The following is a 15,704-nucleotide window of genomic DNA, read 5'->3' as shown; positions in this document are numbered from 1 at the left end:
CAAGACAAGCCCTTGGTCGTAAGTAGCGTGTTCGGACTGTAACTGTATGTACTGTTGACCGTTTGCGAATGGAAACCTCCAATCCAATGCGCTATCCTTGACGCAAGGTCCGGTGTCGTCAAGTTAGTTCCGACCGACAACGATATCAGTGCCATCCGCACCATCCTAACCTCACGCGGTACCGTTCTCTCCCACACGCGTCCTACTGTTGCAAAACCGGACAGTGGAACGTGGAACCGATTGTCAACCGTGTGGCCGGACACTGAATGGAAAATATGCGAAGAACAGCGTCCGGACAGCGTTCGCCCGAGCGCATGTTGGCGCAAAGTTTTACTACCGCTGTCCCGGTCGGAAAGACGTCCCCGGGACGAAATTTAAGAGACCTCAGGGACAATTTTATTGTTTTCAATATCCTGCAAATCAGAACCCGCATCCGGTATGTGTGTACTCTTGTGTCTAACGGTTCAGTTCCGTACCAATTTGTGAGCAGAGATGCGTTTAGAGCACGGAGGTTAGAGTTAATAGATAGGAACTTTTTTTTTACTTCTCTAGTTAATTATTAGCCTTGAAATATGAAATGGACCAATGCATTCCTTTTAACTGTTATAATTGTATAGTTGTGATAAGATCTTATATTTAAATGTATTTTTGAATTAATTTAAGGATCACTTATAGGTGATCGTCAGGACTAACAAGTATATTACAGGCTTTTTTCTATAATCATACAACAGACTCAGAAAATAAAGAAAAACTTCATACAGTTACTAACACTTTTCATAAAATACTACAACGAGATTTTCATGTTGAATAGTAATATTTTTAGTTATAACATACTTCAGCCCATGTGCCAAATGCGACTTGCAAGGACCTATCTAACGACCATCAAAGGCCATTTGAAATTACTCAATATTGAACAAATACTGCGATCTTATCAATGGATATTGATCCAATGATTTTGATATTGATATTGAAAAATCATTGGAGGTTTGAAACAATGCGATCCATACTCTGATATGATTTAGTACTTCAAGCCTAAAGGCATAAAGAACTGAGATTATAATTCTTCAAGTATATTCTTTACATGACTGAATTGATTCAAATTCAATCTACATCATCTCACCATAACATACACTAACACAGGTCAGTATGATCGATTGGTCGTAGAATAAGAATAAGGAAAATAGTTCACATTACTCGATCGTTGCAGGAAAGCTTAAAATTTCCCGGAATATCAAACTGCATATCGTAAATAATAATACCATACTTCATACCATACAGTCGACTGGAATCTTCCTAGCCCCTTTTCGTGGAGTTTCACACTCTGTTGTATTTGCCCTAATATGTAATTGGATTTCACCCATTGCAAGTTCCTCCTCTAGGAACAATAGTAACCAATTTTACCATAAAGCACATGACCAAACAAATGGCTCTCTTCATGCACTTTACAAGTTGTTCCCAAAAACCAAGAAATACAGTCATTTTGGTAGCTCCCAACAATGCTCATTCAAAATGACTGATTCTCCTCGCTAATCCATACAAAGTACCTGATTATCAAAATTTGTCTAATGTTTAAGCGACATTAAAAGTCGTCATTTTTCTTGCCTTTGCGCACAACTTGAACGAAATATTCACTCGTGCATGTGTGTAAACAAGCGCTCCAGACCGCCCCAATGCACTAGAAACCACAATCGTAAAACACTGAGCATAATCTTTTTCGGCTCAAACTTTGCCTGCTACTGTTCGGGTGTAAAATTGCACTCGTACTTCCGCTCCTACACGACTTAATCATGAGTTATTAACAGCTTAGAAAATTTACGATCTTTTACAATCTTTTACTCCCCCCTTTCTCTGGGACCATTAACACACACTCACATCCTTGTGCTGGTGCTCTATGTTCTTCCATTTTGCAACTAACCCGTACCATTCCGACACACTCAGTCGCTACTATTTGCATGATGAATTTTCACTCACAAAAACCATTCGCCACTCGTACTCGGGTGCTGCGTTTCTGTATCATCCGTTGTTTTGTGATACAATGCAGCCAAAGCAACGAAGAGGGAGCTGTTGGATTTAGCACCATCATGTTACTAGAAGCACCAAGCTTCACCACTGCAAACGCAAAAGATCATCAACGAGCCGGCCGAACCTGCCGATCGCACGTGCTCGTTCATTTTCGCAGGGCCTCCAAATGGACTCTCCAAACAGTTGTTTGATCGAGTGCGCACACACCACGCAACCGATGTGTCTGCCGGGTACCATCACCCGAAACCTTTGCAAACGTAATTAGATATATTTATTAATGTTTCTACAGGGCCGTACCATTCATGGCTGCCCCAGGGGCCCCGGGAACCGGTAAATGAAAGTTACACGCCCCGATTGAGGCTATCCTTGCCCCGCCGAACCTCAATGACGCTAAACTCTGGACCACTGGTGCTGCTGCTGGACCTCGGAGACTTCGACCGGTCCGAGTGTTGCGCCCGCGTGCAAGAAAACTTCCCTTTTTGCATGATGTCGTTCACTGATGAGGGATGGCCTGTTTCTCTCGCCGGGCCGGCCATTCCCAGCCCGTGGCCGTGGAGGACGATGGGCGATGCTGACCTTATTCAAAGACAGCCCGAACGAAATGAAAACGTGCAAAAGTAGCAAAAGGTTTCTGGTTGCTGGCTGGTCCCGAAAAGAGTTACTACCGATGTTTCAATATAACCTGTTTGATAACGGCGTACAGTGGTGGGCATGATAATAGTACTGATTTCAATTTTGTTATGATGTGAACTGTTAGCAATTTGAAACCAAGCTGTTTGCTGATGACAAGTATGTTATCATTTATACTCGACGTATTTTTCAATTAAATTAAAAACAATTCAATCTTATGGAACTAAACTTTTGAGTTTAAAGGAATAATTATTCTGAAGGAATTCTCAATTAGATCGACATGGATTAATATTTTCATAAATATTTGAAGAGTTCTCTTCAAATGCTAGAATAGCTTCATGTTCCAATGAGCTGATTGTTGTGACAATTTCAATCGCTACCTCCTTAACAGTTATCTATTTTTCTTCTCAAATCGGACTCCCGACATTTCTCATCGCCTAATTAACGGATTGGACACGCTCTGCTAAAAGGATGCCCATCACTGTTCACACGTTCACGGCACCAGGGGTAGTAAGTTTTCCATCCGGTAGCTTCGGGTTTTGGGAGTGGGGTGGGGCTAGAGAACCATGTCTATGTGTACATAAATTTGTGTAATAACCATGTGATATATCAAACAGAATTTATTCCAACAATTAGACAACAACTTTGCCCATTCATCAAAATAAGGATTTCAGTTTTATGACCGTAACAAGCTCTAGATGGCAGTATAATCATCCTCCTCAGGGATCATAACATTCAGCAATGCTGCCCGAGCGCCACGGTAACCGCTCGACGGCCACGGACAATGCGGGAGTTGCTGGTCAGTCCCTGTAGGTGGAGTGCTCTTCCCTGACCTGCCAAACCCACGAGGAATGTGTTACAGAGAGAGGTGGGTTGCAGCCGATATGGCAGTATGTTAAAAGATATCGCTTGTACAGGGCACTGTCCCTTCCAGCGGGTGTATGTGTGTGTCGGATGGAAGTCACACGCCACACCGTGTATGCTTCGGCCGGTGCTAAGTGAACAATGTTTCAACCGTGTAACCAGTGGCTTCTTTGTGTCAGGTTCGGGCTGTACTTTGTGTGCCCCGTACCTCCGCCAGGTCGCCTTTCTCCCCCGGCTGCAATGCCAGTAATGTATGTTAGCCCTTTTGTTGCTGCACAACTAGCAACCGAGCTTTATCATCATCGTCAGAGGGCTGGCCCGCTTGCCGCGTACCGGCAAAAGTGTCGGAATTTGTGTGCTCCGGAGCCTCCGAGAGACTGAAGCGTTCCTTGTCTTGCCGTGTCTAAATTTTCCTCCCGGAACACGGGTCAACTCCCGGGGCCCAGTTAATGGAGACTCGTGTTCTCCTTCTCCTCCTCCTCCGTACGTTTTGGCAGCCTCGGGGAAGTTCCCCAGCAGTCCCCTTAATTCTTCTCGCTTGAAAGTTGTCCTGCCCTCTCCTGTGCTCCATGCTTCCGGGAAGGCTCCAAAACCCTACGAAGCCATCCGGTTTACCATCGCTTCAAAACTTCCTTTCCTCATCATCTTCCAACCATCGTCATCGTCGTCATGATGTTTTCTCAAACCACTGGGAGAGACTGATATTTTATCTCCGTAAAACAACGAACCGAACTTGTCCCGAAAAGCAGGTGACGTTGGACCGAGGTGGGACACGGCCAACGGCAAGAGCATCAGCATTGTGTAGCACCGAACGCCTGGTTCAATGTTGCTCCCTCAAGAAAACCTCCACCAGGGTGAGGAAAGGCGTAAAGGGAGACAATAAATGTTTTCACATGATATATTTATCAGAAAGTTCTTTATCACCTTCTCGAACATATCCACACACACACACACACACACAGCTCATGTGCACACACGTTAGACACGATGCAGAACTGATTCGGCCCTCACGAGGGATCCCCCGGGTTTGTGCACTCTTACACACAAGCCCACGGATGCACCTCGTTCGCTTCTTCATCATAATGAAGCTTCCTACCTTCATGCCCATTAGCTATGCAAAACGAGCGCTCTCAAGGCACCACGGTTCGATCCGCTGGCCGTCGCCGTCGTCGTAGCCGTTGTTGTCATCGTTCGGCTGTCACCGTACTGTGGCTCCAAACCGGATCCACACGAGAGGCTCTCTCGGGGGCTTCTCTTCATGGTGGGAAGGGGGGGGGGGAGGGATCCGCTTCTTAAATGCTTCGCTTATGTCTAAAGTTTGATTTACTTCCTGTTTTCGCCAGACCGTTCGACCGTTGCGCTCAACGGTCCCGCTCGTGTGTCAAAGGCGCGACCGCAAACTTCATCCACACGGCCCACGGTCCCGTTCGATTGCGGCACGCATCCACACTCGCAGCGCTAATCTACTGCGGCAGAAATGCTCGCCGAAGAGGAGGACACCGAGCTGGACGACACCCATCTCTGCATCAAGTGTGGCAGCACCGTGGAGGGAATTGAAAATTACATCAAGCACCGTAAGGCGAACTGCACGCAGCAGCAGCAGCAGCAGCAGCAACCGGCCGGCAAATCTTCAGGTGATGGTACCGGTGGTCTTCCGCCCAGTTCGGCTGCGGCTGATGGGAACGGCGATGATGACCAGCCGACCGTAGCCACACCGGCGGAACCGGCGCCCTATGGGACGTTTGACTTTGGCAAAACAATCAAGGAGCAGGAGCAGCATAAGAAAGTGCCGAGCTATGACTACCATAACTACGAGCTGGAGCCTCATCATCATCATCATCATCATCATCATGAGCATCATGAGCACCACGCTGACCCGGTGCATCACCGGTCGGACGGGTCGAAAGCCGCCGGTGCCGACTACAAGAACGAGGTGAACTTTGAGTACGAGCTGGGAGCGGATCTGTTCTTTTACTCGCTCGAGCTGCAGAGCAGCAGCAAGCAGAAGCAGCAAGCAGCCACCCAGCCGGGTCCGAGTGCCGGCGGTGTTACTGGAGCCGGTTACATCCCGGTTGCGTCAAAGCTAGCCATGGCGCAGTCTAGACCGAAAACCCGCACCCGTAACGTCATTCTCGCCAGCCTACAGCTCGAAGCAGATCAGCAGCAGCAACAACAGCAACAGCAGCAGCAGCAACAGCAACATCATCAACTGCCGGACGACTGGCTGGCGACACCGAACGAGTCCGATAAGCTTATGAAAGCTGTCAGCGCTATCAGTGGCCACAAAAAGGTGGAGCTGTACCCGATATTCCACCAGGAGTCGCCGGAACCGTCGGACGACGACAGCGAGGACGAGGAGTGCGACTACAATGCGCCGCCCCGCACGCACACCGGCGGCAAGTGGAAGCCGGAAAACCGTCCATCACCGAACGCACTGCGCAGCACGTCGCAGTGGCGCCACTGGCCGCCCGGCTCGCCGCTGGACAAGTCCGGCACCGGCGAGCCGGACGAGGAGGACGCCGATTGCTTCAAGAGTTTCCCACCGCCGCCCGGGCACACGCGCGGCAAGTGGGTGCCCGGGTCGAAGATTACGCGGCTGGAGTACAAGCGGAGCGAGGCGCCGGTCAGAGGCTACGAGGACAATTACTGGTGCAGCATTTGCAACCGGCGGCTCGCCTCGCGCCACGTGTACGAGCGACATCTTCAATCAAATCTGCACCTGAAGCGGGCCCAGGAGGAATGCGAGCTGGAGCGTGCGATTAAGCCGACGCTGTACGCGAACGAGCTGTCGAAGCGGCTAGTGGAGCCGACCACGACGAGTGGTGTTAGTAGTAGCACCGTCGTAAAGCCGTTGGAAGAAACGGACACCACCGCCGCCCGGGACGAGGGAAAGCGAAAGCGCAAATGCTACTACACCAAGTGCGCCGTCTGTAAGACGCGGCTGCCGACGCACCTGCTCGGCAAGCATCTGATCTCGCGCTACCACTACCGGCGGATGCTGAACCACCCGCGGCACAGCTTTGACGTGGTGCTGAAAAACATGCACCGCATCGTGCTGCAGGCTCCGTTCCAGTGTCAACCGTGCCGGTTCTACGCGAACAGCGAGCACTACTTCATGGAGCATTGGCGGTCGGGCGAGCATGAGGCGCGCGTAGCCGGCAGTGGGGGCAAGTTTTGGTGCAGCTTCTGTAAGTTTGAGTGTGAGGGTAACTTCCAGATGACGGCACACTTGATGGGTGCGAACCATCGGGAGGTGATTGCCGTTATCAATCGGTCGGTGCCGATCATTATAAGGAAGATTACGCGCATCCGGTGCAGCTGCTGCGAGCAGGAGTTTCGCTACAATGCTGAGCTGCGGCAGCATCAACGGCACTGTGGCGCGGTTAGTGAGCGGGTGATTAACGAGGTGCGGGTGCAGGTGCAGAACACGTTCGCGTGTGAGCTGTGTCCGGCTAGCTTTCCCGATCGGACGCGGTTGCTGCAGCACGGGCAGAAGCTGCACCGGCTGGGGAACTATTACTGTTCCATTTGTGAGTGTTTGTTCGAGACGGCTCGGGAGTCGGTGCAGCATCGGAGGACTTCGAACCATAAAATTATGTCGGCGAGAAAGCGTCGGAAGGGAAGCCTGGTGCCTAAGACGTGCTCGGTGTGTAAGGAAACGCTGGGCGACGTTTTGGAGCTGAAGGAGCATATTGCGAGCCGCCATCCGGAGGTGAAATACAGGTAAGTGTTGATCGATTAGTTTCTGCATTGGTTGAGGTTAGTTCCGTCTCTCTTCAAAGTTCAAGGATTTTTAAAAAATTGTCTTATTGGCAGTGGCGGATCAAGGGTATCGGGGGCCCTAGGCGGAACGACGAGTTGAGGCCCTCTGTAAATAGAAAATGTTGTTGGGGGGGGGGGGGGGTAGCGGCACTAAAGTTGCTGTTAGTAGATTGAACAGTAAACTTGAAATGCCGTCGGGGCCCCCTTCGATCATCAGTCGCAAACTCTTCAATTTTTGCTGACGGGGGGGGGGGGGTGCAAATGATTCGCCAACCTCGGGGCCCCATCGGCCATTCTTCCGGGGCCCTTGTCGCTAGTACACTGTCCATACGGCATACTATAGAATGGCGATTTTCGGGGCCCCTAAATCGGCGGGGCCCCAGGCGACCGCCTAGTCCGCCTACCGTTAGATCCGCCGCTGCTTATTGGAATTGCATCGAAATGATTCACTTCAACTTCAATGATGACCAATTTCTCGGCTCATTTCCTAAACTCTCGGTCCCAAGCCCTGGGCACAGTTTTTCATCTTTCTGCCCCTTCTTTATAGCACTCACTCATCTATTAATTTTCTGTTCTCTCGCACGGCCCGCGCTCCAGCTGTCCGCAGTGTGGCGAATGTTTCGTCCTGGCGCAAGAACTCGGCAGACACGTACGTGACAAAAATTGTACATTTTTCAATTCCTCCACCGAGACATCGTCCGCGGGCCCGACACCGTACGCCCCGACGGAAGTGCTTTCGATTCCGGCACCATCCACGCCGACGTCGACGACGACGACACATCAGCTCACCGGCGGTGCAGTGCCGGCGATAGTCCCACAGGCGGAAACTTCACCGTCATCATCAGCAACCCGGCCGCATCTTTCGGGCACAAATTCAATTATCTCAAATGATTCAATTAAAGTAAATATGAATGATCGTAAACTAGGCGGCAAGGAGACACATCTGTATTCCTCCACGATGGCGGTGGCGGTAGTGCCTCCGTTCCTGGAATCGCCCGATGCCGAACCAGAACCAGCCACGACGACCGTCGACGAGCAGGCCGGGCAGGGCTCAGCTGATGAGCGCTCGAAAGGTTAGTGTACATATTTCACCGGTTTTTATTTTCCCAAACCCACCTCTCATCCGCCCCGTTTGTGGACGATTTTGCAGGCGCCCTTGGAATGGAAATCAGTTTTCCAGACCAAAGGGGGGAGACATGGGCAAAGAATAACTTTTACTGGTTTAATTCTATGCGCCAGGCTGCGCTCCGTCCTGCGATGCGCTAACCCGTTTTCGTGCTTTTGGGATACACGATTTTGGGCCAGATGACTAATCCGTTGCATCTGGCCACCAGTAAAGAACGGTGATGGGCAGCTAAATAATTGTACTGTCAGAAAGTTTTTGGAGCACGCCTGGACGTGCCGGGATTGGGTTTGTGTTGTGGGTCAAGGGTGTATATGCTGTAGCTAAGAGTGTAGCACCAATTTTTCAGGTACAAATGAAAGTAAATTAGATCATCTTGAACAATGTTATTATTTTTTGACATAAGAAAATATTTCTAAGGACTCGTACAGCTTAAGGCATATAGTATTAGTATTAAAATATGGGACAATATGCAATTCTTTTTCGTCCTTTTGATCAAAAACTTATAAGGTTAAAACAATTCATTCAATCTGATTTGTGTGTTCAATAAACATTTGGAATCTTTTTTGGACCTATGTAGGCATCACAAACGAATACTTTTAAGAGATAGATTCTTTAAATTATGAGAACAATTTTCGTTCTCCAGTCTCATGGAACAGTCATCTAGTCGTAAGCCTAATCAACAGGTCCGGCAGTGGTTCAAGCTGCGTATAGATCAAAACTTCATGTACAAACAACTGACTATTTTGGTATAAGTTAATCCACATCCACAGCGACTGATGTACTAGCCCTTTAGGAAACTTAGGCCGCACAACACCGATTACGGTTGTTTGGTAAGATTTTGCAAAAATCTATTTGTTTTAAACATTTCATCACAAAAAATGCATCATTTTGGCAGCTATCCTTAGAATGCAGTGAATCCAACGGCAAGAATCAGAGACAGTTTTGTTTATTAATAATTGTGGTTGGTTTCGTCCTACAATCTAGCAAATTATATGAGGTCGCAACTTGCCCCTTGATGAACCATTTCCAGTCTTGATAGTGCTTAGTATATGTATGGAACCGTCTAAATCTTTTTATTGCATAGTTTCAATACCTATTCTAACTTGCTTAGATCACAACAAAATTAACTGTTTGGAATTTTCAATAATGGGACGCTTTCCGTTTTAAGTTCGCAGGCTGAAATTTCAGCCTGTCAGCTGTTTGCATTGTATAGCAGTTTTCGAGCAACTATTTAAGTCGGTATAATACACAGGTGAGCTTATTCCAAGGTGTATGACTTTAGGAGACTGATTTTTATCGCTTCTGAAGATTTCGAAGACTTTATGAAGATTTTATGATAGTTTTGTGTATTCGTCAAGCCTCTAGATAGATTGTTTGTGTAAAAACTTTCACCAGTCCTCTCAAAAAGTAATGTTTAAAATTGGTTATAAAAAATTATGTGAGTCCACGTGGATACATAGACTTTGATTCTAGATTTCACCATCTGATCTCTTTAATGCATCTTGGGATAAATAAATAAATAAATAAATAAATAAATACTATTGTAGCTTTGAGGCTAGAATAATCTAGACTGAAAATTGCAGGCTAGTTTTATGTGTAGTTTTGTATGGAGTGTTTAGATGATTTCAACCTCCAACTGTCAAACTCCACACAAAAAGCTGACTAGAATCGTGAAGAGCCCTAATAATAGTCATTTATGACAATCTACTCCTCTCCGAACAATAACGTCCTTTATTTAGACTTTATATTGTATTACTATTATAGTAAATCTAGATTACTTTCATGCATAAACTTAATCTTAAACTTAAAGGGAAGGATTTTGTAATTATACGAATTTTGCCACGTTAAGATTTCAACCCTAACTTTGGATTTTATACAAGCCTATGTTGAGCTCAAAACCATCGAGGCATCAAAAACAATGCCAACGCGGTGGTGATAAGAATTTCATTATTAATCAGATAAAAAATTGTTCACCCAAAATATTAATTTTCTCAACACAACATGTCCTGTACTTCGTAGCGCTTTCGAAAAAACAAATTTCCACCTTATTTACACTCCCCGTCAATGTCAACCCACTTACCGATACAAATCACGTCCTTTGATAGGCTTCGCATACCATCAGCGCAGCAAAAACACGCACCAAGCCACTAATACCTGTCCACCGTTTCCTCCCCTCTCTCCCCCGATTTCTTTTCATGCCCGGATGCCTTCGCGGACGGGGGAGTCAAAAATCTCATCAAATCACGTCACAAAACCGCTACGGCCGCGCGCTGTACAAACAGTTGATATGATGGAAAATTATTCACCCACCACCGGGCCACCGGGCCGACGCTCCTCCGCATCGACGCCGTTCGGGATTAAATTGGAATCGCTCCGGCCGACCGTCCGACAGCCTTCGCCCACTGTCCAACGCCCGGCAGCCACCACCACCGCCGCCGCCGCCGCCGCCTCAGCCCCATCGACAGTGGTATCAAATTCGGATTGCGATAATATTGTTGCCGGCCGGAGCCCGCAAGCGTCAGCAGAAATCTTTTTCACCATGGCTAATAATGCGTCCGAAAATAATACTGTTTACGTTGATGAAATTGTTGGCACCATCGGCGAGGACGGTTCGGCCGTTTGCTGGCAGTGTAAAATATGCCCATTCAGGTATTTGTTAGCCCCAAATTGGGAGCGTGGGGAGCACTAGAGGGCTGTGAAAAACCTTCCCCCCTAAACCGTCCCTCACCGAACCTTCCGACGTACCTTCCCGGACCCGCTGGATCGTTAAGGGCCTCCCCCCTCTCGTAACCGGTCGGACATACGATCGGTGCCTCGGAAAATGTGTATTCCGAGGCACGCTGCCTTCTGGCAAAAGCACCATTTCCTCCGCCACCGTTCCATAGTTTAGGGCTCTGCTCTCTCTTTCTCTCTCTCTCTTCGCTTCTTTTTTCTTTGCTGTTGTTGTTCACTTACCTTCCCTCTGGTGAGCCATCGAACCACCACGGCGATTGTCCTTTCGGGCCTGGCTGCTGTACCAAATGAGCCAGGATGAGTATCCGGAGTGTGTTTACCTGTTTGCTTATTTGTTGCTGTCCTTGCTAATTTTCCATTTTCCCGCTCCCTCTCTCCCCCCTGTGCGAGTGTGCCGTCTGTGCGTGTTTTAGTGTGCGAACATTTCCATTTCCAGTACCCTTGCCAGTGCCGGGTATGCGTATCGGTCTGGTAGGTTTCGTAGGAAACTTAAAATACATTCGCACGCCCGTCACTGACCAACTCCGCTCGGGGATAATTCAATGGGGATACAAAGAGAGAGTGAGAGAGATGGAGAGAGAGAGAGAAGTGAAAAAGAGAGCAGCACTCAAAACATGGCCCCTCGGGCAGTAAGCGACGAACGGAAGGCTCGGAATGGTTCGGAATATAGGGACGAGTAAATGACGCTTTTTCAACCTTCATTAAAATTTTCTCATTTCATTTATTTTATCCCCCCTCTCTCTCCCGCCCACCGTCGTGTCCTTTTGTGCCCCCACCCTACCCCAAACAACAATGAAAAAAACACACCCTCCACACCCCACAGAACCTCATCGCAGGCCGAATTTCTGTTTCACGAAATTTTGCACTCATCAAAGTTGGATGACAAAGCAAAGCCGTCCCATCCCCCGTCGGGACCGAATCGGGCCGGGGGAAAAAGGCCCGCCCCGCCCGCCAAAATCACCTGCCCGCTGTGCGGGAAAGCATTCTCCAAGGCGTCCCTGCGCTGCCACCTGCGCCAGCACACGGACGAGCGGCTGTACCGCTGCCCGCACTGTCCGATGGCGTTCACGCGCAAGGCCAATCGCAAAAATCACATTGATAACATACACCACGAGCAGAGGCCGGTGGGGACTGCCGGTGCACCGGGCGACGAACCGAACGAGGACGCAGGCCCATCCCGCCGGGCGATCTGTACTAGCTGCGGCAAATCGTTCGCCAATCGGTGAGTATAGTAGTTTCAGCTTCTTGCTCCCCTTTTTCCCCGATGTAATTGTTGTATCTACCTGCACCCGCTATTGGGCTATTGTCCCACAGTTCTATACTCTCCTGCCAACCCACCCTATCTGGTCCACACAAAACCGGACGCATTTGCAGCTAATTTATGACCCGCTGGGAAATATCGGAATAGTTAAATATTTAGCAATCGCTTTCTTCGCGCAATGTTACGTTAGCCATCGGTGGGCTCTTGGGTCCGTTGGAATGTTGGGTTTGTGTGGGAAAGCGCAACCCAACCGGCTCGTATTTGTGCTAATGTGTTTCCGCTGCGGGTTGCGCTGTCTTGAGAGATAGTGGAATTTTGTAGAAAACCATCGCTTCCCGTTTCAACCGGGCGCTCGCCTTCTGTAAGGACATGTATGAAATTAATACACCATCCATTAGAGCCGGCGTTACTGGCCTTTAAAAATGTTTTGCCACAATTGCCCAACAACAAATGCAATGTGCTCTCCTTTGTTAACCCCAGCCCCCAAAAAGGAGACGCAAAAAAGGGAAAATCTTTCCCCGAACTTAATGACCCTCGGCCTTGCCCGCTTTACGTGGCATTATTTTGGAGAAATATGATAACTCCTCCCGTTGTAAATTGCATAAACATATATTTCGTCCGGAAAATGATGCTTACGACAGAAAGGATGAATAGCCAGCTGGAGAGAGAGAGAGACACACACACACACACACAAACCAGGAATGGGCTGCAATTAAGCGCTGGTGAACGGGCGAAATGCGAAAACGACACTCTGGGTGTAAGGAAAACCTCTCACCATGTCCACCAACGGCGACATGAGTTTTCGGTTTGACAAATGTTTACATAAGCGTGTGTGTGTGCCCGCGCGATGGTGGCACCTTCTTGCCGCAGTAATTAGGGCTAGGGAAAGCGAAGCATGGAAGTGTCAGGACGATAAAACTGATAACTTTATGTGACCCAGCCCAGCTCCAGCTGAAGATGCAGGACCTGCTGACATGAGCAGGGCAGCCTCATCACACAGACACACAGGGCTCAAGATAACGAGTTTCGCATACGGGTGTGCGCCTTCCGTGTCAGTCAACCGATCCGACCAGGCCCAGCACAAACGACTGTGACTGGTGGTCACAAATTTCCACGCCCGCCGGTAGATGCGGAGCCCGGAAGCCCCGAACAAGTTTAGGTCATGTAAATTCTTCGGCCCAAACAGTGAAGGGTGAACCCACTCAGCATGTAAACACATCACACGACTTCGACGTAAATAATTAAATATTTTTACCTCCTTTACACTCGTCGTACTTTATGAGTGTTTAGATAAGGCGCCGTTTGAGCCTGGAGCTGTTTTATGTTGCTTGCTTCGGCCCTCTCCACAACCCTCACTAGGAAAGACAATACACGGCACACACACACATGTCATGTCAGTGATTGTCCCACACAGGCCGGCAGAAAATGGCCATCAGAGTGCTAATACCTACGCCTTTGAAAGACACCGGTGTCGTCTGTCGGTCTTGCGAGCTTGCCAGTTGTGGTGGCCGGTCCTACACCGTACCGGGGAGCTGGTAGAAGGAAGAACGTCCAGCAGCGCCCGGAGCAAAGATTCCGATGGTCACCGCTTGTGGGGTTTGTGTGCTGCTTTTCCTCACGTGAATGTCAACGAGATAATTCAGCAATTATCCTTGCGCCCTACCGAAAGTGGAAAAGCGAGAAGGAAAGAAATAAAGCACATGAGATGGTGACCTTTTTCCCACCTTCCTTTTAGGTACTACGATTACCAAGGTAGGTCTAGATGGAACCGGGTGAACTAATTCATGGATCCGCACATCAAGATCACTTAACCGTGTGGGTTTTTTTGTTCTCTCTCTCTCTATTCTTCACCTGCCACATCTCACACACGCCCAATACGGGTGCCCGTGCTCCAGGATTGGCCGTAACGGTCTGCTGCCTCCCGGCAGGAACAAAATCGGTAAAAGATTCATTGTAAATGGTTTTTGTACGTTCGGGTCGGCCACTGTCCACTGTGTTCGGGCTTTGTCCCAAAGATACTCAGGTAGCATAAAGATTCGCCCCGGGGGCTAATCCGTTGTGTCGCATTGCACTGGAAAGACAAAACGCGCAAGAACGATTCGCAACAACAAGACGGCACCGCGATGCTGTATGCCGTCTGTATCGGCGCAATGAGGCACAAATGGAGCACAAAAACACGCCATGGGTGGCTCCAGCTGCCTGGCTAGAAGCGCATCCTCATCGCCGCGGCCCCATTATTGCACAGCCGCCACATTAGCGGCGTAGTGGGGGTCGCGATTAGTGTGACCGGTCGTGATTGGTAACTCGGGCCCGCGCAAATGGGCATATCGGACATGCGGATGGGGGTGAAGCTAGTCAAATGAACCAGAAAAGTCCTTCACATCCCTTTAGTATGCAGCCACCCTTACACACATACCCACACGTGGGTAGAGTGTAGCGATAAAATGCAAAGTTAATTACAGAAATCCTAACGTAATTTGTGAAAATAGCTACTTGAGTTGATAGATTTATAGAAAGAAGCACACAAAAAAACAACCACCGCTACACACACACACACACACACACATACTGGTTGCTTTTGTTGCTTTCGGGGCTGCCTTTGGTTCCATCTTTGCTATTAACAATTGTATGGGATTGCGGCCGTTCCCGTTCCGCACGGGGCAAGTGCTTCACGGCGGCAGCGTTTACGAATATAGTACCAATTAATGTCATGTGTAATCTAAAGACGAAACAAACAAATAAGGTACACTCCGCTACCTGCCGATCGCGTAATTGGTGGTGTACATTTCGGTATCGTTTTGCTTGCCTGAACAGTTTAGCACGAATCGAGGTTTTGTAATGGGTGTAAGGGTTGTTTTTGTTTGTTTTTTTGCTCGTACATGACTCTTTGATGTATTTAAGCAAATTAGTGATTTCATTATCTTTGTACCACGATTTGTTCCATCGTTTAACCTGTTTTTGTTACTTGATTCAACTAATGCTTGTATTTTTCCTTTGTTATTCTCATCTTCCAAAAGTTACACTTTGTAACTTATTGTTTACACGTCTAATATATAATTAAGTTTTTACTAATAAAAGTTCGCCTAACCTATCCGAACACAGCCCAAACCCTACCTCCAAACTATAAAAAAGAAGAAACCCAATCTCGTCAAAGACGTATTCACTACTCGGCAGATAACGGATAAAAAGGATCGTCAGATCGTCTCTCGATCCAATGTTAACGTCAAAAAGCTGCCACTACAATTAGGCGTATTATTATTATACCAGCACAAATGTTGGTAATCGTTATTTCTCATAATTATATTT

General features: G+C 48.2%; 1 protein-coding gene across 1 annotated transcript in view; it reads left to right on the top strand.

The window, feature by feature from the left end:
- Positions 1-15,704, top strand: part of LOC120958725 (zinc finger protein ZFAT) — a 75,358-nt gene that overhangs the window by 32,586 nt on the left and 27,068 nt on the right. The window contains exons 2-5 of the mRNA XM_040381703.2: positions 4,860-7,239; positions 7,876-8,351; positions 10,687-11,053; positions 11,961-12,359. Coding sequence (XP_040237637.2) covers positions 4,994-7,239; positions 7,876-8,351; positions 10,687-11,053; positions 11,961-12,359 — 3,488 coding nt within the window. The 5' untranslated portion in view covers positions 4,860-4,993. The remainder of the gene's footprint in view (positions 1-4,859; positions 7,240-7,875; positions 8,352-10,686; positions 11,054-11,960; positions 12,360-15,704) is intronic.

This window comes from Anopheles coluzzii, chromosome 3 (assembly GCF_943734685.1).
Source record: "Anopheles coluzzii chromosome 3, AcolN3, whole genome shotgun sequence".
Classification (NCBI taxonomy): Eukaryota; Metazoa; Arthropoda; class Insecta; order Diptera; family Culicidae; genus Anopheles; species Anopheles coluzzii.
The sequence above is the reverse complement of the archived record's forward strand: the minus strand, read 5'-3'. Positions and strand labels throughout refer to the sequence as shown.